General features: G+C 42.3%; 1 protein-coding gene across 2 annotated transcripts in view; it reads right to left on the bottom strand.

Annotated features, from left to right (window-relative positions):
• Positions 1 to 27,074, bottom strand: part of LOC137374710 (amyloid-beta precursor protein-like) — a 201,636-nt gene that overhangs the window by 11,736 nt on the left and 162,826 nt on the right. For both annotated transcript variants that reach the window (XM_068041251.1, XM_068041250.1), the window contains 8 exons: positions 23,654 to 23,787; positions 18,565 to 18,639; positions 18,070 to 18,228; positions 16,888 to 17,016; positions 14,144 to 14,243; positions 5,934 to 6,155; positions 902 to 955; positions 12 to 112 (listed from right to left, as the gene is read on the bottom strand). In XM_068041251.1, the coding sequence (XP_067897352.1) occupies positions 12 to 112; positions 902 to 955; positions 5,934 to 6,155; positions 14,144 to 14,243; positions 16,888 to 17,016; positions 18,070 to 18,228; positions 18,565 to 18,639; positions 23,654 to 23,787 (974 nt within the window). The remainder of the gene's footprint in view (positions 1 to 11; positions 113 to 901; positions 956 to 5,933; positions 6,156 to 14,143; positions 14,244 to 16,887; positions 17,017 to 18,069; positions 18,229 to 18,564; positions 18,640 to 23,653; positions 23,788 to 27,074) is intronic.

The raw sequence follows: 27,074 nt of genomic DNA, 5'->3' as shown, positions 1-27,074 counted from the left end.
AATTCACTCACCAGCTTCTGATGATGCACCTCATACCCAGAGTCCTGTTGGAATTCGGTCTCCATCTTTACTTCAGCTATTTCCTCTGTCTTAACGCCAGTGAGTCCAGAACCTGCGCATATACAAAACCGTTAAGGGCTTTCTTCCTTAACTTGGCAATGGGAACATGCAATTGACCCACACGGTTAGAACGTCCCAGGTGTGACCCCCACACCCTGTGCCAAGTTTAGCTGATTTCAGCTGAGGGATTTGTAGGGATGTTACAGTTGATATTAGAGTTCCAGGGCTAGAGGAAGAGGAAAAGACCTGTTAAGCTAGATTTAATTCAGTGATCCCAGCAAGCTGGAGGGGAAGAAAAATAGAAAAGGGATAGAGAAAGAGAGCGCTGAAATTCACTGTGGACTCATACAAGAATGGCACTTGGGTGAGGTGTTAAGAGAGTTGGTATTGCTGCTGTAACTTAGCAACTTCAGGCGAGAAGAAAATGAATTTATTCTCCGCTCACTCTCTGCCCTCATCCTCCCCAGCCCCAGTAAGACATCAATGTCAAACCCTTTCCTATACTGCAGGCTCTTGTAAAGGTGGCAGATGAGGAAAGAACACAAGAGAAAGGGAAAGGATAAAAAGGAGGGGCAGTGGGGAGTGAGAGGGAGAATGGGAGTTAGAGAATAAAATGCTGGATAAAAGAAACTACCAATTTCCTCAGCAAAATATGACCCCCTTCAAAGCTGAAATATTCTGTCCAAGGGTTAACCTTGTTCCTTTCAACTTCCCTCATTAGGCATTATACTTGTGCAAATTAAAAGGAGGCTATGCAATTTAGAAGTGTAAAAATAAAACCAAAAATATTAATACAAGCCACATAAAATCAGCATTAGGCAAAAGCCAAGCAAATGAATACCTGGGCGAGTGGTCAGTCCTCTGTCTGGTGCTGGCCGTGCATCAACTGGTTCAACTGGGCAGGTACATTGAGAAGTAGAAACAGAAAAGTAGTAAAAAATCAGCAACCGGTGAGGGAAACAAATTAGGAGCAACAAAAGGGAGCAGGAGCAACATGTACAGGCCCCTCCATTAACCACAACAGGATAATCTCCAGCAATCCAAACAAATGTGGTCAGTCCTCGACATGGTCAGGAAACTGGAACCATTAACTGTGATAGTGCTATCTTCCAGCTGATAAACCACTCCTCATTCCTGTTCAAAATCTAATGGGCAATACAATAACTGCATGCTTCAGTGAGACCAGAAGCTTGTACCCATAACAGCAAAAGAAAAAAATTACTTATTTGTTCCTTTGTTTTAAACATTGCAATTTTATAACTGCAACTGGCACCCAAAGTGAACATGCTTTGCAATAGGATCTTCAGATTAGAGCATAAAAGAGATTTAAAAAGGCAAGCAAGAAAAAAGCCCACTGATAGGTTGTACATTACAATTGTTATGGATGGAAAGGGTGGTGGAATCTTATAGCATAGGAACTTTCAAAAGGCAAATGCACATTCAGTTGAAGAGAACTAATTTGCAGGGTTATGGAGACAAAGCTGAAGTAAGGGACTAAATTGAAGTGGAGAGACAGGCACGAAAGGCTGAGTAATGCCCATCTGTATTGATAAGATTGCGTGAAAGCATTTTGAGGTAGAAATAGAACCGATTGTGTGTGTGGGGTCATGACAAAAATAATTTGAACAGAAGGCGAGGTACAGAAATCCAGTTTGAATTTGGTTACATGTCTAAGTGAGGACAAGTTACTTTGCCTTGCTTTACGATCTACCAGCTATGCTGAATAAAAACCATCCCCAACTGCTGTTAAAATTAAAAAAAAAAAGTTTTCAAGAGTCATTCTTCACAATCTCTGCTGCAAAGTTCTGGCCTTGGTGAACAGTCACTGTAAAGGGCTGAGGAAACCATTTAATCTCTAAATTTATGGTCTTGGAAAGCCATCTGAGAAAGAGACAGGACACTGGGTACCTGTGAGCATGTGCAAGCTACCCATTTCCTGTATTAAGTACATAAATAAACATGCATTGTTCACTTTCTATCAAATGAAAGATCTTGTGCTTTCTGAATAGCTCAGATCTGATAAGCAGTCATGAGGCCATATATCTTGAAAATACAGTGCTTTACCTGCTTTCACCACTCAAAGTTACCTGAAATAGAGCCAGACAAATAATTTTTAAAAATTCCCCTCTGATTTAAATTGCATTTTTCTTTAAAAAAAGAAATCTGTTCAGAATCCAGCTAAAAGTATCAGCATTTGGTAGGCCTCACAGGTGATTGCAGGCTATTGGCCTGGCATCACACAATCACTTTCCATTAACAAGGCCAGCTGCCAATCCTTACACAGTGCAGGACTGCATTACTGTTGAGCAATCTGTTCAAGGGGGAATGGAAAGCCAGATCAGGGCAAATGCAATCACTCCTGTGAGCAGGCATACTGATGGAAGGGCATTGCATCTGGACCTACACATGGACAATATGAAAAAACAAGTGCCTTGAAGACGCAAGTTTTTAAGAAAAATCACAGTGCATGGTTGGATGTGAGCAAGAGACATCCACTCTGAGCTGATCTAAGTTGCACCATTGTGTGGAGTACAAAGTGGGTTGAAGGTTGTGCCACACTGCAAGGGATGATCACTAAAGACCTCCTGTACCAAATGACATAGGCAAAGGTTTAGGCTGTCTGCCTTTTTTACAGACAAGGAAAGTGGGTGCAAAACTCTTACTTTATCCAAGTTATTAGTTTTTTTTGCTGTTAAAGTGAAGGAAGATAGTGCTAAAGAATGAAGTTCTTACCATTTCAAGCACACCCATCAGGTAAGCTCCCTCTACTTTGTTTCCACAATGTGCCCCAGCCCCAATCTCACAAGGTTTGACTGTTCCAGTGTGATACTGTTCCCATTTCCACACCAGCCATCGTGTTATTTGAGTGAATGCGCCAGAGGCAGACTGGAGGCAACATTGTGCTGTGGACCCAAATTCCTAGGAATTGGATCGCCTCAAATCAGTTCACATACAACCTTTACAGAGCAGACCTTCATACCATCAGTCTAGGTTGCTTTCGTTATCAGTATCCAAAGGTGAGGGGTCAGGGTCTAAGCCACTGTGCCAGTTTCCAATTTGACTTTACAATTTTTCTCTCCCTTTTTAAAATTTACTGAATTAGAGAACAGCTTTTCTTCTTTAACATTCAATTTCACTTGCGGCAGCAGCACGATTAACTGAGCATGCTGAAAATTATTAAAAAGATGAACGATTAGGCGGGCAGTCAAATTTTCAGAACCTAATTATGCTCATTAGAGCAGAAAGGGCTGGGTTACATATCACACTGTTAATAATAATTAGGTTCTAGTTTCAAGTTGCATTTTGTATTTTTTTTGCTGTAGATTCCTTCCCTCTCATCTGCACTGCCTTCCTTTAGCTTTGGTTGTTGCAGTTAGGCAGATAGGTAGATTGAATCTATTCAATTTATTTCAACCAAATATATCTTACAAACCAGAGCATCATTTCCATTTAGCCAGAGATAAAAGAGAATTGCATAATCAATGACAAGAAAAAGATTACATTCAATAAAAAATTGAATTTAGGTTCATTGAGGATGTGGCACATTTCTTCAGTTCCTTCCATTTTTAACTCACTCACTCTCTGGGTCAGGTAGCATTTCTGTAGGAAACAGAGGATGAGGCTTTTCTAAGGCCTCGTTGTCCTTGACCTGGCTCCTTAGTAGTTTGCACCAGCCACAAACACTGTGGCTACAAAAGCAGGTTAAAGACTGGCCATTCTGCAGCAAGTGACTCTTCCTGACTGCCGAAAGTCATTCCACCATCTACAAGGCGCAAGTCAGGAGAATGATGGAATATGATTCACTCGTCTGAACAAGTGCAGCTCCAACATGGCACCCCAAGGCTGCAGTGTGAACCATTTACAAGATGCACTGCAGCAACACGCCAAGATTTCTTCAACAGCACCTCCAAAACTTGCGATCTCTAGTGCCGATAAGGCCAAGGACAACAAATGTTTGGCAACACCACAGCCTGTAAATTTCCCTGCAAGTCTCACACAGTCCTGACTTGGAAATATATCGCCGTTCCCTCAGGATTGTTGGGGCATACATCATGGAACTCCCTGCCCAACAGCTCTCTGGGAGATCCTTCACTACATAGACTGCAGCAGTTCAAGGTGACAGCTCACCATCACCTTCTCAAGGACAATTAGGAGTGGGCAACAGCTACCAGCCTTGCCAGCAACACCCAGATCCTATGAATGAAAAAAATTCATTGTAGGGAAGTACTTGGTGTCTATTTAGCACCTCCTTTTCAATTAATGGGCGAGGTTGGGAACTCACCACATATGGAGAACTAAAAGGCCTGTGGTGCACAACTGCATCATTCTGCATACAGCTGATGTTAATTCTGAGGTGTGTGTAGGTGATGTGAAAGGCAACGATCGAGAGTAGCCCAGGCTCAGCGGGCTCACATTTGGAACGAGCACTAATCAGGACTGCACTACTGTTTAGTGGTTTAAAGACAGAATGTAATTTTCAAAATCCTTGTTTTTATGGCAGTAATTTCTCTGCTAATAGCTGAGGTGGTAAGTGCACAACCGTATTAAACCAGAGATCCCAGATTCCTATCTAGGTTCAGTTCGCTGAACTCAGATGGGGCTCTGTAATTAGACCCAGCACTCTTGGGCTAGAGTGGAGCAAGAGGGAGGAAGAGGAGAAAGCCAAGACTTCAAATTGTCAAGTGGATTTCTTTTTTTGGACAGGTGTGGACTTCAGGCAAGGACAGCCTTAGGTTTAACTAGGACACCCACCTTGGTCCAAAATGAATGGTGACATGAGCCGATTGCTCATGAGATATGGCCAATTGGAATCATATTCCTGAATAGCGTGTGCGCTCACATGTTGTGCATGAGAGAGGGAGGACAGGGAAGATGATTGAGAAATATGTTCTGGACTATCCACAGAAAAGATGATGCTAGCAGTTTGTGGAGAAAAAAACTTTTTTTTTCAATGATGAAGTACCAACACTTGCAAATGGAACTGTTAGAAAACATCTATCCTCTCTTTGGGTGAGGCGATATTTTTATATTTATTATAGAATATGTTTTTCGAAAAGGGTTTTGTCGCATTCTTGCAATTTTTTGCTACATTTGCTCACAAGGTTGGGTGGGAGATGAATAACCATTGAACCATTCTCCGAACACACTAAAGGAAAGTTTTACCCCGTCTGCTGCTGCTGAATTAAAGTAGGAACTAAATAACGATTTCCCTCTAACAGCCAGTGGTTTAATTAGAACATTATTTTCTACGAATACCAAATGTAACTGTTAAATATGTAAAACATTTCAATTACAGTCACTGATACCTTATTCCAAGTCAATAAAAATATAAAGCACATTAGTTCATAGTCAGATGCAGCTCCCAATACCCTCACCAGGGCTCCACATTAAATAATATGGCATACTATTTTATTTTATTTAGAGATACAGCACTGAAACAGGCCCTTCGGCCCACCGAGTCTGTGCCGACCATCAACCACCCATTTATACTAATCCTACCCGAATCCCATATTCCTACCACATCCCCACCTGTCCCTATATTCCCCGACCACCTACCTATACTAGGGGTAATTTATAATGGCCAATTTACCTATCAACCTGCAAGTCTTTGGCTGTGGGAGGAAACAGGAGCACCCGGAGGAAACAGGAGCACCCAGAGGAAACCCACGCAGACACAGGGAGAACTTGTAAACTCCACACAGGCACTACCCAGAATTGAACCCGGGTCGCTGGAGCTGTGAGGCTGCGGTGCTAACCACTGCGCCGCCCATTATGTGGAACCGCCCACTATGTGGAACACTATGCTGTACTTTTTGTGCCCAAATGTTCTCCACTTCCTACATTTTGGTGTTCAGTTCCAGCTCCCCCATTACCTTCATTCTCTGTGTTGGCAGGGATGGAATCAATGACAAATGGGTGCAGCGGTTGAAGGTCATCCAGACTGAACTCCCCATCATCTGGCAGAAGCTCTATTGTTGTTTTTGTTTCGGAGAGTGACGGAACCAGTGCGTCGTTTCCATAGCTAATTCGTGTGTCACTGACAGAGTTCGCCACCATGTCATCGATGTAACTCTGCTCCTTCTGCAACAGCTCATCTGTGTCAATACAATACAGGGTCACTTTTTGGAATGGTCATGAAAACTACTGTTAGCATTGGCATCGAGAACTCAAGATCCATCCTCTTAGATTCAAAATACCAAGTGGCCAAACAATGCCAGTTTGAATTTATTTTTCAAGAAGGGGAAATGGTGGAGAGGCAGCAATATCTCAACTTTGTTAATTGGAAGATCCTGATTTTATCAACTGGAAGATTACACAATGCAACCTAGTTTCTGAAAGTGGTTTGTAACAAAGAAAGTAGTTTTACTTTTGAAGTACCAAAGACTTCCCTTAATTTTTTTGCCCAGACCCTTAACCAGTTATTGACCTGTGCTCCATATCTGAGCCACTGTCACTTAGTCTCTTGCTCAATAATGATTAGAAAATTAATTGTAGGTTTTTTTTGGAAGGGGCTGTGGTAAGGGGCAGCAGGGAAAAAGATCATGGTGTAACTACACCTTTCACTTCATTTGTCTCCACTCATCAGACTCAAGGTAAAGCATGGGTTTCCACAAAGGAAGCAAATCTTTTAAATATTACCTGCAGAATGAATGGCAGGGTGAATCTTCCCTAGATACTGTAGTAACCCAACCTCTACGATTCCCAAAGGAAGAAAGGTCTCGTGAATGTCCCATCCAACTACACTGGCTAATTACTCAGCCACTAAAAGTAAGGTTCCAGGTCAGGTCACCCCAATCAGGAGCAGTAGGAATATTGCACTGAGTTAGAGTGCCCCTGAACGGGAAGGGCTAGAGAGGTACAGCTTCTTGGTCCCAACTGGACATCTGTTGGAATGTGTGCTTGTGTACATGTCAGATAAGGATGGAATCAAGATTAGAATCAGTTTTGGCCTCCTTGAATGACTAACCTACTGATGCTCACTGTCGAGGCTGACATACATATATCCCCAAAACTCTGCAGATGCTATACACCTATCAAAACCTTCATGAAGAAAATTGAGATAAATTAAATTAAAACAAATAAAAATTAGAGTGAAAAAAGTACTGAATAACCATTATGCAAATTCAGTGTCAGCTCAGCTCAGTGGCAGCATTCTCACCTCTAAATCAAGCCCCCTGAATCCAGTATATAATTAAAGCTGGCATTCTGTAGTGCAACACAAAGGGAGTGCTGAATTGCTGGAAGTGCAGTCTTTCAGATGAGATGCTAACCGAGAGTTTGCCCTGGTACCTTTTCCAAAATTTATCCCTCAACTAACACCAGCATAAACAGATTAAGTGGTCATTTAATCCACGACTACGTATTGGACTTTGCTGTGCACAAATTGTCAGTCACTGGCATACATAAACAATAACTCCACTTAAAAATTACTTAATTGGCTATAAAGTATTTTGAAACATCCTACAAATATGAAATGTGCCATGTAAATGCAACTTAAGATTGTCCAGACATAAAAACAAGAGTCTGGCACCACTATAATTAATTGAAACATTTTGGGTAGGAGTTCTCAATTTCAGTTAACTGCGTGGATGTGGCACATCAATTGTAGAATGATAGAATGGTAACAGCAAAGGAGGCGACCAATCGGCCTGTCATGTCTGTGCTGGCTCTGTGCAGTAGCAACTCAGCTAATGCTACTCTCCGCCCTTTCCCCATAGCCCTGCAAATTTTTCCTCCTCAGGTGCTTTCCAATTCCTGTTTGAAAGCTATGATTGAATCTGCCTCCATCACACTCAGGCAGTGCATTCAAGATCCTAACTACTCGCTGCATAAAAAAGTTTCTCATGTTCCCTTCAGTTCTTGTACCAATCATCTTCAATCGGTGTCCAGTGGCTCTCGAACCTCGTGCTAATGGGAACAGTTTCTCTCTATCTACTATGTTTAGACCCTTCATAATTTTGACCGTCTCTATCAAATCTCCTCTCAACCTTCCTTTCTCTAAGAACAGCCCCAGTTTCTCCAATCTATCCAGGTAGCTGAAGTCCCTCACCCATCGAACCATGCTCAGAATGGTTCTCTCTAAAGCTTTAACATCTTTCCTAATATGTGGTGCCCAGAACTGGACACAATACTCCAGTTGAGACTGAACTAGCGTTTTATAAAGGTTCATTATAATTTCCTTAAAACATCTGTTTAAAAACCAAATGCAGATCTTTGCCAGGTAGTGATTGTAGGGAAATATTGAATTGGCCTGAAACTCAGGATTGACTGGTCTCCGGAAGCATAATGACTCACAAGAGGTGACAGAACCATCTGCAATTTTGTTAGAATTAAAGTTCTCTGCCTCCAGAAAGCTGTTTTTAAAAAAAAAAACACCCTGTTGAACTTGGTTCAATATATTAAATTAAAAAATTGAAACCTCTTGATAAAGTACCATATAAAAGGCTAGTTAACATAATTGAGGTTCGTGGAATGGAGGGTCAATGTCCAGTTAGATAAAAAATTGGCTTAAAGACAGCAAAACAGCATGTCATGGTAAATGGTTGTTTTTCAGACTGGAGGATGGCAGACAGTGGTGTTCCCCAAGGGTCAGTGCTGGGACCACTGCTTTTTTGCTATATATAAATGACTTGGATCTTGGAATAGAGTAGAATTTCAAAATTTGCCGATGACACCAAGTTTTGAGGAGTGGCAGCTGGTGAGGATGATATGAACCACCTGCAACAGGGCATAGATAGGTGAGCAGAATAGGCAGACAAGTGGCAGATGGAATTTAACACAGACAAGTGTGGTCAGGCATTTTGGCAGAAGGGATAAGGAGAGACAATATTGACTTAATAGCACAGTTTGAAAGAGTGTGCAGGAACAGAGGGATCTGGGGGTAGATGTGCATCGATCTTTGAAGGTGGCAGGACATATTGAGAGATTGGTTGGCAAAGCATAGGAATCTGGGGCTTCATAAATAGAAAAATAGAGTACAAAAGCAGGGAAGTTATGCTGAACCTTTATAAAGCTCTGGTTATGCCCCAACTAGAGTACTGCATCCAGTTCTGGTCGTCACCCTTCAGGATTGATCTGAGCGTTCTTGAGAGGGTGCAGAAGGGATTTACCAGAGTGGTTCCAGGGATGGGGGCCTTTAGTTACGAGGTTAGGTTGGAAAAGCTGGGGTTTTCTCCCCGGAGCAAAAGGAGATTGCTGGGAGATTTGATAGAGGTGTACAAGATTATGACAGGCTTAGATAAGTTAGACAAGGAGAAACTGTTCCCATTAACTGATGGTACAAGGACTAGAGGACACAGATAGAAGGTTTTGGGCAAGAGATGCAGGGTGAATGTGAGGAAGAACTTTTTAATGCAGTGAGTGGTAATAAGCTGGAACTCGCTGCCTCCGAGAGTGGTGGAAGCAGAGACAACCAATGATTTCAAAAGGAAACTGGATGGGCACTTGAAGGAAATAAACTTGCAGGGCTACAGGGATTGAATGGACTGACTGGATTGCTCTGCTGAGCCGGCATGGACCTGATGGGCCTCCTTCTATGCCATAAATAAATAACTCTATGGCTCTATAAGGGTTGTCGCTTTTTTGTTTACAAACTGGCTATTTTTCTGAAGCATGACATCAATTGTACAACAGCAATAATTACAAAACGAAATGTAATTCACTGCAGCAATCATTATCAAGATTATTCTTAGTACAGCACTGAATTCAAAGCAGAACAAATGATTTTTCAACATTTCAGCCTTAGGTATAGAGTACAGTGTCACAGCCCTAGGCAACAGTTATTCAGTTTCTTCACAAAGCCACATGCACACAATTGTTTAGATGTTTCAAACTATTCAGCTACAATAAAAGTACTGTAAATCCAACACAACACTAAGTGCAAAGCACTCAGCATACTCTTATTGGGAGAATGGGTTTTGAAGGAACATGCATGCCTGTATTTAAAATACCGACTATGTTTAGTACACTTTCAGGTACCGGGCTGCAACTATACTCAAGGTGAAGAGGCACTTCTAAAGTTCAATAAATGCTCACGCAAACAATTTTTATGTTATGTCATAAATGGTGATTAAATTACTGTAATTACTAGTAAGACAGATGAATTGAGAGTGTTGATTAGCACATGGGATTATGATATTATTGCTATCACAGAGACATGGCTGAGGGAGGGGCAACTCAATATTCCAGGGTACAGAATCTTCAGGCGTGACAGGGGAGGGGATAAAAGAGAAGGTGGCATTGCACTGTTAATCAAGGAGTCAATTAATGCAGTAAGGAGGGATGATATCTTAGAATGTTCCTCAAATGAGGCCATATGGGTAGAACTTAAAAACAAAAAGGGGGCAATCACTCGGCTGGGAGTGTACAAGAGGCCTCCAAACAGTCAGGGAGAGATAGAGGAACAGATATGTAGGCAAATCTCAGAGAGGTGTAAACATAATAAGGTAATAATAGTGGGGGATTTCAAGTTACCTAATATCAACTGGGATAGTCTCAGTGCAAAAGGCTTAAAGGAGGAGGAATTCTTAAAATGCATACAGGAGAGCTTTTTTTTAATTTTAGAATTAGAATATTACAGCGCAGTACAGGCCCTTCGGCCCTCGATGTTGCGCCGATCATCTGACCTACACTATTCCATTTACATCCATATGTCTATCCAATGACCACTTAAATGCCCTTAAAGTTGGCGAGTCTACTACTGTTGCAGGCAGGGCGTTCCACGCCCCTACTACTCTCTGCGTAAAGAAACTACCTCTGACATCTGTCCTATATCTTTCACCCCTCAACTTAAAGCTATGTCCCCTCGTGTTTGCCATCCTCATCCGAGGAAAAAGACTCTCACTATCCACCCTATCTAACCCTCTGATTATCTTGTATGTCTCTATTAAGTCACCTCTCCTCCTCCTTCTCTCTAACGAAAACAACCCCAAGTCCCTCAGCCTTTCCTCGTAAGACCTTCCTTCCATACCAGGCAACATCCTAGTAAATCTCCTCTGCACCCTTTCCAAAGCTTCCACATCCTTCCTATAATGCGGTGACCAGAACTGCACGCAATACTCCAGGTGCGGCCTCACCAGAGTTTTGTACAGCTGCATCATGACCTCGTGGCTCCGAAACTCGATCCCCCTACTAATAAAGGCTAACACACCATATGCCTTCTTAACAGCCCTATTAACCTGGGTAGCAACTTTCAGGGATTTATGTACCTGGATACCAAGATCTCTCTGCTCATCTACACTACCAAGAATCTTCCCATTAGCCCAGTACTCTGCATTGCTGTTACTCCTTCCAAAGCTTTTAGAGCCAGTATGTAGAAAGTCCTACAAGAGAAGGGGCAGAACTGGACCTAATCCTAGGGAATGAAGCTGGACAAGTGGTAGGAGTGTCAGTGGGGGCGCATTTCGGGGATAGTGACCATAACTAAGATTTAAAGGTAGTTATGGATAAGGACAAAGACTGGCCGGAAATAAAGGTACTGAATTGGGGGAAGGCCGATTTCAATATGATAAAACAGGATCTGGCCAGAGTGGACTGGGAGCAGCTACTTGTAGGAAAGGCTACATCAGACCAGTGGGAGTCATTCAAAGAGGAAATAGTGAGGGTTTAGAGCCAACATGTACCTGTTACGGTGAAGGGTAGGACCTACAAGTCCAGGGAACCCCGGATGTCAAGGGATATAGAGGATTGGATCAGGAAAAAAAAAGGAGGCTCATGGCAGATTCAGAGCGCTGAAAACAGCGGAGGCACTAGAGGAGTCTAACATCAGTGGTTGGGAAAATATTGGAAAAAATTCTGAGGGACAGGATTGGAGAGGCAGGGATTAAATCAGGGATAGTCAGCATGGCTTTGTCAGGGGGAGATCGTGTCTAACTAACTTGATTGAATTTTTCGAGGCGGTGACTAGATGTGCAGATGAGGGTAAAGCAGGTTGATGTAGTCTACATGGACTAGTTTTAGTTGAGTTGAGAGATACAGCACTGAAACAGGCCCTTCGGCCCACTGAGTCTGTGCCAACCATCAACCACCCATTTATACTAATCCTACACTAATCCCATATTCCTACCACAGCCCCACCTGTCCCTATATTTCCCTACCACCTACCTATACTAGTGACAATTTATAATGGCCAATTTACCTATCAACCTGCAAGTCTTTTGGCTTGTGGGAGGAAACCGGAGCACCCGGAGAAAACCCAGGCAGACACAGGGAGAACTTGCAAACTCCACACAGGCAGTACCCAGAATTGAACCCGGGTTGCTGCAGCTGTGAGGCTGCGGTGCTACCCACTGCGCCGCCACTGTGATAAGGTCCTGCATGGAAGATTGGTCAAAGTGGTAAGAGCCCAGGGCAATTTGGCAAAGTGGATCCAAAATTGGCTTAGTGGCAGGAGACGGTGATGGTCAAGGGCTGTTTTTGCGAGTGGAAGCCTGTGACCAGTGGTGTACCGCAGGGATTGGTGCTGGGACCCTTGCTGTTTGTAGTGGACATTAATGATTTAGACGTGAATATAGGAGGTATGATGAGTAAGTTTGCAAATTACACGAAAATTGGTGGTGTCGTAAATAGTGAGGAGGGAAGCCTTAGATTACAGGACGATATAGACAGGCTTGTAAGATGGGCGGAGCAGTGGCAAATGGAACTTAATCCTGAGAAGTGTGAGGTGATGCATTTTGGGAAGACTAACAAGGCAAGGGAATATAAGACCCTTGGAAGTACAGAAGATCAGAGGGATCTTGGTGTAGTCCATAGATCACTGAAGGCAGCAGCACAGGTAGATAAGGTGGTTAGGAAGGCATACGGGATACTTGCTTTTACCAGCAGAGGCCAAGAATTTAAGAGCAGGGAGGTTATGATGAAACTGTATAAAGCGCTAGTTAGGCCACAGCTGGAGTACTGTGTACAGTTTTGGGCACCACACGATAGGAAGGATGTGATTGTAGTGGAGAGGGTGCAGAGGAGATTCACCAGGATGTTACCTGGGCTGGAGCATTTCAGCTATGAAGAGAGTGAAAACGCAAGGGTTGTTTTCCTCAGAGCAGAGAAGGCTGAGGGGGGACATGACTGAGGTATACAAAATTATGAGGGGCATTGAAAGGTTAGATAGGAAGAAACTTTTTCCCTTAGTGGAGGGGTCAATAACCAGGGGGCATAGATTTAAGGTAAGGGGCAGGAGGTTTAGAGGGGATCTGAGGACTTTTTTTTTTTACCCAGAGAGTGATGGGAATCTGGAACACACTGCCTGAAGGGGTGGTAGAAGCAGGAACCCTCAACATTTATGTAGTATTCAGATGAGCACTTGAAACGCCATAGTATACAAGGCTACGGGCCAAGTGCTGGAAAATGGGATTAGAATAGTTAGGTGCTTGATGGCCGCTACGGACACGTTGGGCCGAAGGGCCTGTTTCTGTGCTGTATAACTCTATGACACTATGTTTAGCCAATTAAAGATCTGGTACTGCACAGCACATGGAGTAAGGTTCATTTAGTCGCTGTATTAATTTTATTTACAGTATTCCTTTTCAAAAGGATTTTATTTGTCGACTGGATCTGCCAGGGTTGCCATTTTGGCATCAACATAAAGCTGTACTACATCAATACAGTGCAGAAGTCTATTTTTATTGAGCAAGGCCTATACAATTTCTGATTTTCTCCCTTCAACTTTCTCTTCATTTGTCCAAACGTTTAATATCTTGTTGAGGTGCAAACATCAGCATTCCTCTGGTATCTTACTCAAGTGGTCATTGCATACATAGGAGCCCTGACAGTGAACACAATTCAACTGGACTGGTATTACAACTGAGCCAATCAAACACACACATTTTTAATCACAGGATGACCGGATAGTAAGTAAGCATGTAGATCGGATGGGTTTTCCCCTCTGTAGTCAAAGCATTTCAAGGTCTATTAAACTGAATTTGGGATTTTCTGACCTGAGATTAGCATTACACTGGCTCATGTATTTACCCACCAGGCTTGAGGGGCTGACGACCAACTCCTGCTCTTATGTTCTTTAGGTCTGACTTGTGGCATGGTTAAAAAATGCAATAAAAGGAGAAGGACCAACACATTTACAGAAACATACCAACTTCATCCTGGATCTCCTCTGCAACTGATGGGACCTTGTAAAGCAGTGACAGGCTCTGGTTCATACGTTCATCAATCACACGTAGGTGAGTCATTACCTACACGAGAAGCAAAAAATGGAAATCTTAACTAAACCTATACACTGCGGATAGTTGGGAGACGTCTGCTCTCATTGGCGTAGAGTACTGTGACTGGGAAAGTGGCAAAAGCACATTAAAACCTCACACTCATTCATTTTCTTCTGACTGCAATATGTTTATAAGCTAGCTGCATCTCCACTATGTTTGCACAGGGCTTCCTTGCATAATACGTAAACTTGGTCATTCAAAACTCTGCTGCCTGCGTCTTAGCTCGCATTATGTCCCAATCCCTGTGTTTACTGACCTACGTTGGCTCCTGGTCAAACAACATCTTGATTTTAAAATTCTCATCCTTGTTTTCAAATTCCTCCATGGCCTCACCCCTTCCTATCTCTGTAATCTTGTCCACCCCTCCCCTCAAGCCTCCGAAATATCTGCATTCATCTAATTCTGGCCTCTTGAACATCCCCAATTTTAATTGCTCCATCATTGGTAGCCACACATTCAGTCATCTAGGCCCTAAGCTTGAATTCCCTCCCTACGCCCCTCTGGCTCTCTACCTTGCTTTCTACCTTTAAGACACTCCTTAAAACCTACCTCTTTGATCAAGCTTTTGGTCTGACCTACTATCTCTATTTGGCTCGGTGTCATATTATGTTTTATAATGGTCTTGTGAAATGCCTTTGGATGTTTTATGATGTCAAAGGGACAATATAAATACAAATTGTTGTAGATCTGTCAATTCTGGCCTCGAACATTCCTGATTTTAATTGTTCCATCATTGGTGGCAGTACATTCAGCTGCCTAGGCTCTAAGCTTTGGAATTCCCTCACTATATATCCCCGTTACTCTTCTCTCCTTAAAGATATTCCTTCAACCTACTTATTTGACCAAACTTTTGGTTATCTAACTGAATACCTCCAATATGGCTCAGTGTCAAATTTTGTTTCACAACACTCTTGTAAAGTGCCTTGGGATGTTTTATCACATTAAAGGTGCTACATAAATGCAAGTTGATGTTGTTGAGTTTCCACTGACTAGTTTGACTTACCAAATCATATACTGTGACATTTCATTTCGAAACTGTACAAATTGACAAGCTGAAGGTGGCTGCCAGTGAACCCTTGTGATTTAACTCACTTTAAAGCTATTCAGCTTACTACCAATTTTATGGGATTTGGTACCAGCAGAAAAATCTGACTTTTTAAGAACAGACTGGGCAAAAAAGCCATTAGCAGCTCTTCAGTTTTTATTTTAAAAATGAAACAATTTCATATTTATCCCATTAAGTCACCAAATTATACACTTGTCCTACCAGCAACACTCTACATTAATATGGTAATCTGGTAAAATCCAAATTAGCCTTGTAATCTCTCCTGTTTCATCCCATGCTGCCACAGCTTTTCAAAGAGGAGGCCTTCTTTCTGTGCCAAAGCCTGCCCAATCCTTCAAAAACATGATTGCAGTGTTTATTGTTGCTAATATAATTTTGAAGGAGGTTGAGACAGGAAGAGGCACAGGTCCAATGAGTCAAATGGCCTCCTTCTGTGCTGTAATGAATGGTTCTATGATTCTAGGAGAAACCAGCTTGAAGATTCTAATACCACAAAGCACTGTCTCAACATTACCATTAACTTTCAGGTAATTAAATCCAGCAAATGAGTTAATATGAAAAGGGTTTCCAAACTATCCAACACTTCAATATCATCTCAAAAGGAGTTATTTAAAAGCTAAGAGTATGGAAAAAGTGACTTTTACAGACCGGAACAGCACAAGACAAAACATTAAGCTGTGAAATCTATTTTTAAAACTCTCCATCTTATTATCGCCAGACCATGCAAGGCAGACTACCTGAAGCTAGGAATCAAATGTTGCTGTCTGGAGCCAGCTACTTTGTAGTGCTGGTGGTCAAACGAGATCCTAACACGGTCACTGTCTACTGGTGCTCCGATTTGTTGCACCTGCAGAACTATTGATAAACTTTCATTATCTATGCTTCCAAAACACTCAAAAGTTGCCAGCATTTATTCTAATAGGTTTAATCATGACTGTTGATTTAAGAGTTGACTTGCAAAAAGCAATAAAGGACACGTTTTCACAGCTTGTTCTTAACTTGTGGAAGTGTATTCTTGCCAAGACGTCGCAGGTACAGACAGAAAAGCCAAGGTTCTTTGCTATTTTTGCATTTGTGCTTCAAGCTATTAAGACCGTGAAACTAAATTTCAGTGAACTTGCACAGCAGTCAGTTAGCGGTATGTCAAGTCCTTTTCCCAGCTCTGTTTCCACCACACAAATGAGTGACCTTGGGGAATGGGCGGTGCTCAATAAATAATCTTCCTCACATCACAAACTTTTCAGCAGATTAATTTGGTAAAGTGCTGGGAGGAGGAGTTGAAAAGAACCAAATTACATCTGAATATATATTTAAAGTTTTAACTGGGCCATCTTAGTAATCAGAATTTTGTTGGGAATAACATATCTTGAGAGTGTAACTGACTTTTGGTTTCACATCACCAAATTAACCTGGGGTACAACAGGTTAATGCACAATTATACACACTTCTACAGGTTTGAACTTGGAGTCGATCGAGATTGGAACCTGCAGTGGAGGTGCTGTATTAACCGTGACTTCATTTAGCTGCACATTCCAATTAGGCTCTTACTTGTGATTTGATCTGGGCCGCCTTCTTGGGGTCAACCATGCGGACATGTTCAAAATGTTTCAGGGTATGCTGTCTGTCTTTCTGCTCAGCACGGATATATTTCTTCAGTGCATTGAGAACATGGCGGGGCTAGAAGGATAAACAGCCAAGTTATTTTGGTACAATTCTTTTCTGCTAAAAACTCCGGCACTAATTTGCACAGGAAGTAAAAGCTGAAAAACCCACAGACAGCAGCATGCAATTCTTTACACATTTTAATCATGAATAAAATCATAACTCAGTTTAATTAGACCTTTTACTATTCAATAAAGTAGGATATGAAGTAGATTCCAGAAAATTTATTAAACCGCAGTGCCCCACAACAGCTTGTTTTACCAGGCACATAGCAGAAGCCGAATTTCTATTTTATTCTCAGCACTTCACACTCTGAAGAGGATCAAAGTTTCAGGAATGCACAATTCACATTCTCGAGCCAGTAAATTCCATTCTTTGCCCTGGGGGACAGACAGGTCCAATGAGCCACTGGCAGCTGCATGGGAACTGGAGCCTCGAATTCCCGAAACCTGCCAAAACTTAAGATGGACCAGGAAGAAAGTAAAACTTAAATGGTCAGGTTTTTTTTTATTATAAAGAACTTACACCCACCTGCCAATTTATTCCCTCCCCTCTTCCACCAGTGTCAAAGTATCATCTCTGTCAGAATGAGCTGGAGACCTTATCTGTAGCATCTACCAATGTCACTCGGGAACGCCAGCTAGGAAATCAATGACCTTGGCCCAAAGTAAGTGGACCTCCTGCTTCCTTCCTCTGGGCAGAATGCCTGGCCTCCTCTTGGCAACCTTCCCCCAGGACAATTGGCATGAGACCAAGAATACATAGGAAGCTATAGGGAGTAGCCCACAGATCTGTGCCAGTGCAACTGAATACCAGCACTTCCCCAATGAACCACACCATTTAAAAGAAAATAATGCAGCTCATGTCATTGAGCAAAGAAAAACCCTTTGGCAGTAAAAAATTAAGTTTTTTTTTACAAAAAATTAATCTAGTTTCCAAAGCAAAACACAAAGTATGACCCAAAGCTTTAAACTTCCTTGAATTAACAGTGGCCTGGACTGTCTCCAGCAAGCAACGCGCCAACTCAACATGGACAATTTTGCTCTCTCCATCCAGCTTTGCACTTACCCGGGGTGGATCGGCCTGCAATGCAGCAAGGTAATTCTCCAGCGCAATACGGCGTCTATCGTTCAGCATGGCCTCCACCCTCGCCATGTGGGTCTCCACCAATTGCTGCCTCTCACTTGCTGCTTCCTGCTCTAGTGATTCTACCATCTCCTGGAATCGCTTAAAAGAGCACAAATGGTTCCCATTAAAAAAATAGGTACTGGCTTCCAGTTTATAATTCAAAAGAGGAAGGCTATAAACTGTAGACAGTGATTTACAGTAACTGTCCAGACTACAAGATCCAGCATACAAAAGGTACAGTGTTGTGCCAGTTTACAAAGTTGGAACACACAGATGTATAATAAATCTCAACGACTTAAATTATTAAAACTATCCATGCATTCCCTTCCCTCTCAAACAGCGTGTATGTTAAAATTACAATGCTGTGTCCACACTCGAACTTTGCATGCAGGATTTAAAAAAATGATCAATGCTTAAAACCACATTCATGCTTACCTGAATGACAGCCTTTTTGTCAGCTTTAGGCAGGTTTTTAGCTTGACGCTCAGCTTCTTCCCATTCCCTCATTATCTAAAGACAAGATAGTCCATTTAAAAACACAGCTCATGATTTGCATCTCAAAATTAAAGCCAGAAATAGAAACACAGTAAATAGGAGTAGGCCATTCGGCCTTTCGAGCCTGATCCGCCATTCATTATGATCATGGCTGATCATCCAACTCAGTAACCTGTTCCTGCTTTCCCCCCCATATCCTTTGATCCCTTTCGCCCCAAGAGCTATATCTAACTCCTTCTTGAAAACATACAATGTTCTGGCCTCAACTGTTTTCTGTGGTAGCGAATTCCACAGTTCACCACTCTCTGGGTGAAGAAATTTCTCCTCATCTCAGTCCTGAAAGGTTTACCCCATATCCTTACACTATGATCCCTGGTTCTGGACTCGCCACCATCGGGAACATCCTTCCTGCATCGACCATGTCAAGTCCTGTTAGAGTTTTATACGTTTCTATGAGATTCCCCCCTCACTCTTCTGAACTCCAGCGAATATAATCCAAACTGACTCAATCTCTCCTCATACATCAGTCCTGCCATCCCAGGAATCAGTCTGGTAAACCTTCAGTGCACTCTCTCGATAGCAAGAACATCCTTCCTCAGATAAGAGACCAAAACTGCACACAATATTCCCGGTGTGACCTCACCAAGGCCTCGCATAATTGCAGCAAGACATCCCTGCTCCTGTACTCGAATCCTCTCGCTATGAAGGCCAACATACCATTTGCCTTTTTTACTACCTGTTGCATCTGCATGCTTACCTTCAGCAACTGGTGTACGAGAACACCCAGGTCTCGCTGCATATTCCCCTCTTTCAGTTTATAGCCGTTGAGATAATAATCTGCCTTCCTGCTTTTGCTACCAAAGTGGATAACCTCACATTTATCCAAATTATACTGCACCTGCCATGCATTTGCCCACTCACTCAACTTGTCCAAATCACCCTGAAGTCTCTCTGCATCCTCCTCACAGCTCACCCTCCCACCCAGTTTTGTCTCATCTGCAAATTTGGAGATATTACATTTAGTTCCCTCATCTAAATCATTAATGTATATTGTGAATAGCTAGGGTGCTAACATCGATCCCTGCAGTACCCCATCAGTCACTTCCTGCCATTCGGAAAAAGACCCGTTTATCCCTACTCTGTTTCCTGTCCGCCAACCAATTTTCTATCCATCACAATACACTACCCCCAATCCCACGCACTTTAATTTTACACGCCAATCTCTTATGTGGGACTTTGTCGAAAGCCTTCTGAAAGTCCAAATAAACCACATCCACTGGCCCCCCCTCATCACCTCTACTAGTTACATCCTCAAAGAATTCTAGTAGATTTGTCAAGCATGATTTCCCTTTCGTAAATCCATGCTGACTCTGTCCGATTCTACCACTGTTCTCCAAGTGCTCTGCTATAAAATCTTTGATAATGGACTCTAGAATTTTCCCCACTACCAACGTCAGTCTGACTGGTCTGTAATTCCCTGTTTTCTCTCTACCTCCCTTTTTAAACAGTGGGGTTACATTACTACCCTCCAATCTGTAGGAACTGTTCCAGAGTCTATACAGTGGGGCGGCACAGTGGCGCAGTGGTTAGCACTGCAGCCTCACAGCTCCAGCAACCCGGGTTCAATTCTGGGTACTGCCTGTGTGGAGTTTGCAAGTTCTCCTTGTGTCTGCGTGGGTTTCCTCCGGGTGCTCCGGTTTCCTCCCACATGCCAAAGACTTGCAGGTTGATAGGTTAATTGGCCATTATAAATTGCCCCTAGTATAGGTAGGTGGTAGGAAAATATAGGGACAGGTGGAGATGTGGTAGGAATATGGGATTAGTGTAGGATTAATATAAATGGGTGGTTGATGGTCGGCACAGACTCGGTGGGCCGAAGGGCCTGTTTCAGTGCTGTATCTCTAAACTAAACTAAACTAAACAATCTTGGAAGATGACCACCAATGCATCCACTATTTCTAGGACCATTTCCATAAGTACTCTGGGATGCATACCATCAGGCCCTGGGGATTAGTCAGCCTTCAATGTCATCAATTTCCCCAACACCATTTCTCTACTAATACTGATTTCATTCAGTTCTTCTCTCTCACTAAACTCTGTTCTCCCCAACATTTCTGGTATGATATTTGTGTCCTCCTTTGTGAAGACAGAATCAAAGTATGATTTAGTTGGTCAGCCATTTCTTTGTTCCCCATAATAAATTCCCCTGTTTGATTGTAAGGGACCTACATTTCTCTTCACATACCTATAGAAACTTTTACAGTTTTTATGTTCCCCGCAAGCTTGCTCTCGTACTTTATTTTCCCATTATTAATCAATCCCTTGGTCCTCCTTTGCTGAATTCTAAACTGCTCCCAATCCTCAGGGCTGTTGTTTTTTCTGGTGATTTTATATGCCTCTTCCTTGGATCTAATGCTATCTCTAATTTTCCTTGTAAGCCATAGTTTGGCTATCTTTCCTGTTTTACATTTGCGGCAGACAGGAACAAACAATTGTTGCAGTTCATCCATGTGCTCTTTAAATGTTTGGCATTGCCTTTCCACCATCATCCCTTTTAATAATGTTTCCCAATCCATCATAGCCAACTCGCGCCTCATACCTTCGTAGTTTCCTTTACTAAGATTGAGGACCCTAGTCTCAGAATCAACTACGTCACTCTCCATCTTGATGAAGAATTTTATCATATTATGGTCGCGCATCCCCAAGGGGTCTTGCACCACTAGATTGTCAATTATTCCTCTCTCATTACACAATACCCAGTCTAGGATGGCCTGTTCTCTAGTTGATTACTCAATGCATTGGTCCAGAAAACCATCCCGTATGAACTCCAAAAATTCCTCCTCTACGGTATTGTGACTAATTTGATTTGCCCAATCTATATGCAGATGAAAATCACCCATAATTACAGATGTTCCTTTATCGCATGCGTCTCTAATTTCCTGTTTAATGCCATTCCCAACATCATCACTACAGTTTTGGGGGGTCTATATACAACCCCCACCAACATTTTTTGCCCCTTAGCGTTTCTCAGCTCTACCCATATTAATTCCACATCAGAGCTAATATCTTTCCTCACTATTGCGTTAATTTCTTCTTTAACCAGCAATGCAACTCCACCGCCTTTTGCTTTTTGTCTGTCCTTCCTAAATACTGAATACCCCTGGATGTTCATTTCCCATCCCTGGTCACCTTGCAGCCATGTCTCCGTAATCCCGACTATATCATACCCGTTTACATCTATTTGCGTGATTAATTCATCCACTTTATTGCGAATGCTCCGCGCGTTAAGGCACAAAGTCTTAAGGCTTGTCTTTTTAACATTACTTGTCCCCTTCCCACTACTTTTCACTGTGGCCCAGTTTGATTCTGGCCCTTGATTTCTCTGCCTATCACTTTTCTTTTTCCCCTTACTGTCTTTTGTTCTCGTTTTTGATCCCCCCTCATCTGACTTCTTGTAAAGGTTCCCATCCTCCTGCCATTTTAGTTTAAACCTTCCCCAACCACTCTAGCAAATACTCCCCCAGGACATCAGTCCTGATCCTGCCCAGGTATAACCCGTCCAGTTTGTATTGGTCCCACCTCCCTCAGAACCGGTCCCAATGCCCCAGGAATCTAAAACTCTGCCCCCCCACTCACCCCACACCATCTCTTCAGCCACGTATTCATCCAATACATCCTGCTATTTCTACTCTGACTAGCATGTGGCACTGATAGTAATCCTATGATCACTACCTTTGAGATCCTAATTTTCAACTTACTTCCTAACTCCCTATATTCTGCTTTTAAACCTACGTTGTTTATACCAATGCGTACCACGACCATTGGCTGTTCACCCTCCCCCTTCAGGATGTCCTGTAACCGCTCTGAGACATCCTTGACCCTAGCACCAGGGAGGCAACATACCATCCTACAGTCTCTTTTGCGGCCACAGAAATGCCTATCTATTTTCCTTACAAGTGAATCCCCTATAACTATTGCATTCCCACACTTTTTACTCCTCCCCTGTGCAGCAGAGCCAACCGTGGTACAACAAACTGGGCTGTTGTTGCTTTCCCCTGAAAGGCCATTCCTCCCAACAGTATCCAAAGCAGTATATCTGTTTTGCAGGAGAATAGCCACATGAGATTCCTGCACTGCCTGCCGAGTCCTCTTGCTCTGCCTGGTGGTCACCCATTCCCTTCCTGCCTGTGGGGTCTGAGCACGCGGTGTGACCACCTCTCTATACATGCTACCCACGACACTCTCTGCCTCGTGGATGCTCCACAGTGTCCTCAGCTGCTGCTCTAGCTCCGAAACCCGGGCTTCCAGGAGCTGCAGCTGGAGACACTTGCTGCACACGTGCTGGTCCTGGGCACTGGAATTGTTCCTGGTTTCCCATATAGAGCATGAGGAGCACACCATGGCTTTGAGCTCTCCTGTCATGACTTAACCCTTTAAATTAACGCTTTTGGAAGATCTTACTATCAAATAATATCAATTACTCTCGGGCCCTACTTCCCTGGTCCTCGATACTACAGAACTCCCTAAAACACTACTTACTATATACGAAAATAAACTGTAAACCTTTCTTACCTTAGATACTTACCTAGCTATTTAGAGCTATTTCCTAACAGCAGTGACTCACCAACCAATCACCTTGCAGCTTTCTTGTGACATCACTGTTCGCTTCTTTTTTCAAAACTCTGGCGCGCCCCAAGAGGTCCGACTGCTCTCCGCTCTTGAAGGTACGTGAAGGCCCTGAGCCTCGCACTGGATTTATTCGCTCCTTGTTCTGGTTGTTTCCACACGGGTTCGACTGCTCTCCGCTCCTGAATCCCAGAGAAGGGACTGCAATACAACTAGTGTCACGCAAGTACACCGGATTCATATTGTAGTTTATTTGCTTCAATGCGAATAGCACATTGGTACTAAGATTAGTGATAGCATTGATTAAATAGATCAATGGATATCATACAGGACCAGTAAAAACTGCTATTAACCTAACTACAGAGGAAAAGACCTCACATAAAATACAGCGAAATAAACCAACCTTTGACATGCGCTCTCGATGCTTGGCCTCCAACCTCTCCTTTGCCTTCTGGAAATAAGCATGCTCGTTCTCATCGCCAGGTGTTTCGAGGTATTTGTCAACAGCATCTGGAGTGCTAGCAGCTGTAGTAGGAACTAAAGGTGGAAGTGACAAAGAAGGTTCAACTTAAAAAATGTTCCAAGAGAGTATTTTAAAAAGGCCAAGTGACCCAGTCAAGTCTGTAAAAGTCCAGCTCCATCCAGACTGGTACTGGACAAGATACAAGAACAAAATCTGTTAGTGACCCTTGCCTCACCTTTAGTCTTTAAGCACCCTCTCCAATGGATTTTTATGGTTTTTGGTCTATCAGTTTGGCTATGGCTGTTGCTCCACTGAAATGTCATCACATTCTTTCTCATTCAAATATACCATATGAATTCTCTCTCAGCTGCATCCTTACTGTGTTGCAACTAAGACTTGCTGCATAGCTGCTACAACACATACTTACCCTGGAACTCTTCACCACCCTCAGTTTCCATAGTTTAACCCTTTTATACTTGCAGTCCTCCCGGAACATATACTTATTGCTTTTACCTGTAACCTTCCCAACATACATACATCCCTCATTGTGATGGGGTGGCAAAAATCAAACATGTTACTCAGTGTTCAGATGCATGTAATATAAAGTATGAGCATAATTTCTATATATTTACGTCCTACTGTTCTAGATAAACAATTTCGCACTCTGTTAGCTTTTTAAAAAATGCATTCAGCATAAATGCCGCATATACATACAAACATACGAATTAAGAGCAGGAGTAGGCCACTCAGTCCTTCAAGCCTGCTCCGCCATTCAATAAGTTCATGGCTGAACTGATAACTCCACATTTCCACCTACCCCCGATAACCTTCCACCCCCTTGCTTATCAAGAATCTATCTACCTCTGCCTTAAAAATATTCAAAGACTCTCCTTCCACTGCCTTTTAAGGAAGAGAATTCCAAAGACTCATGACCCTCAGAGAAAAAATTTCTCCTCATCTCAGTCTTAAATGGGTGACGCCTTATTATTAAACAGTGACCCCTAGTTCTAGATTCTCCCACAAGGACTAACATCCTTTCCACATCCACCCTGTCAAGACCCCTCAGGATCTTATATGTTTCAATCAAGTCGCCTCTTACTTTTCTAAATTCCAGCAGATACAAGCCTAGCCTGTCCAACCTTTCCTTGCAAGACAGCCTGCCCTTCCAGGTATTAGTCTAGTAAACCTTCTCTGTACTGCCTCCAACACATTTACATCCTTCCTTAAATAAGGAGACCAGGACTGTACACAGTACTCCACTGTGTAGTCTCACCATGCCCTGTATAGTTGAAGCACAACTTCCCTACTTTTGTATTCAATTCCCCTCTCTTGCACTCTGTCTCCGGTGTAATGGGTCTACCACTACTTTAGGTCCCTTCTCTATTTAAACTTCATTGTATGTAGATCAGAAATTATGAATGATAAGCAATTTTATTAGATCAATTTGTGGATTCTTGTAGCTTTAACTAAATTAGAAGTCTTCCATATGAAACTTTGTCAAAAGCTTTCTGCAAACCTACATAACCACCAACACAAGACTGCCACTCTCTACCTCATCACTAATGTTCAAAACCCAAAAGTTTGCCAGTCAGGTTCTCCTTCTCCTAAATCCACACCAGCAGTTTCTCATTAAATTCTTGCTATACCGATATTCCTCCCCGGAATAAATTTCACTGTCGTTGCCTTTTCAAAAGCTGTGTGCTATTTTTGCCAGCTGAAACTCTCAAAAACTAGAGATACCTCCATAACAAGAAGTCAAGGACCAACAGAGTTGCTCCCTGATCTCCTTCAGCACAAGGATCTGGCAAGAGTATGAAAGGCAAGTAGAATGATCTACATATTTTAGATCACTCAATGTCTATCTTGAACTAAACGGTGACAGAATGAATTCAAGGTGCAGAAGAATTTCACCTTCTTGGCCAGTACATTTGCATCCTAACTTTATGGAATTTACAGCTCTTCTACATGGCCTAGTACCTGAAGAGCAGTGCTTCAGGACAAGTTCTACTTTAAAGGCACCATAATCAATGAAGGCTGTTTGTTGTTGATGGAAAAATAAACTGAAAGACTGGCAGAAAAATGTCAGTTCAAAACTTCAGCTGAGGATCTGACCAGAAGCAAAACAGCCAAAGCCTAAATACTGATCCGAGCAAAAGGCAGATTGCACACGCACTTTTGAAACACCCAAATAAATTTAGACATGAAACAAGTAGTGCACTGGATATGCAATACATGAAATAGTGGATCTAATGTTACTTTTGCTAGAAGTACAGCACAGTTAATTCCAGACCAAAAAATAAATGCTATCTAAACTGTGACAGAGGTCTTTATATCTTCTAGACTGGGTGCAGTTTTAAATCCACTATTGATGGGAGATTTGGATCTTAATACCACATTGCATCCTTGATTACTATGAAGGGGTACAGGGTACAAAAGGATTTTAAGATGAATGCCATTGGGGTAATGCTTTTTAAAAAAAAAATCAGAGCTACGCCTAAATAAACCTTTATGAAGCCCAAAATGGCTTGCAAAGGAGACAAGATTGCCAAACATATCTGGAATACTGATTCCAGTCAAAGAGCTGAGCCAACAGCAAAGCAACTAGTTAAATACAAAAGGTAACTAAGTGGAGTAAAGGAGAGAAATGAAAAATGTCAGTGCCTCCCATATGAGTGACAAATTCTAATCTCAGCAACTCCTGGAATGTCTTCAGTAGAAACCAGGTACTCCACCTTAGCAGGGATGAGAGAGAAAACATTGCCAACTGCTAAAAATTTGGGCAGTCAAGGCAGCTTAGATACCCTGGGAGAAAGAGAAGGACACTTAACATTATTTTGGAATAAAGAGCAAGTACCAATTTTGTCATTTGAAAAGCAATGGGAGGGTTTGGTAAATATAAGGAGGCTGATATGCAAAGAGTCAAGTATAATTTATAGACTAAATAAAATGCGAAGGAAAAGATAGAAAAGTACATTGAGGTTTGAAAGGACAGTAAAAGTAGAAAAAAAGGAAAATGGATCCAAATGGGCTGCAGATAGACTTAATTGTACATTTGCTTCAAACAAAACATGCTAACATGGAACTGGCCAATGTCAACACCTGGGTTTCTGATATTATTCAAATGGTAGCCCATAGCAAGACTTCTTTTTAACTGATATCATATTCCCAAAGTATAGGTTAACAAACTTAACTTTAACATTGCACTCTGAGCTTTTGAAGCTGAGAAGTGTTTGAAGCTGTAATGGAGAATCCATCACCATCTCAGGTCAGACTCCAGTTATAAACTTGCGTGTGTGCCAAAAGTCTGAGAGATGGAGATTAAACGCATCTATTGTTTGGAATATCAGTCTGGAGGATTTCT

This window comes from Heterodontus francisci, chromosome 10 (genome assembly GCF_036365525.1).
Source record: "Heterodontus francisci isolate sHetFra1 chromosome 10, sHetFra1.hap1, whole genome shotgun sequence".
In the NCBI taxonomy this organism is placed as follows: domain Eukaryota; kingdom Metazoa; phylum Chordata; class Chondrichthyes; order Heterodontiformes; family Heterodontidae; genus Heterodontus; species Heterodontus francisci.
This window is presented reverse-complemented; position numbering and strand designations above follow the sequence as displayed.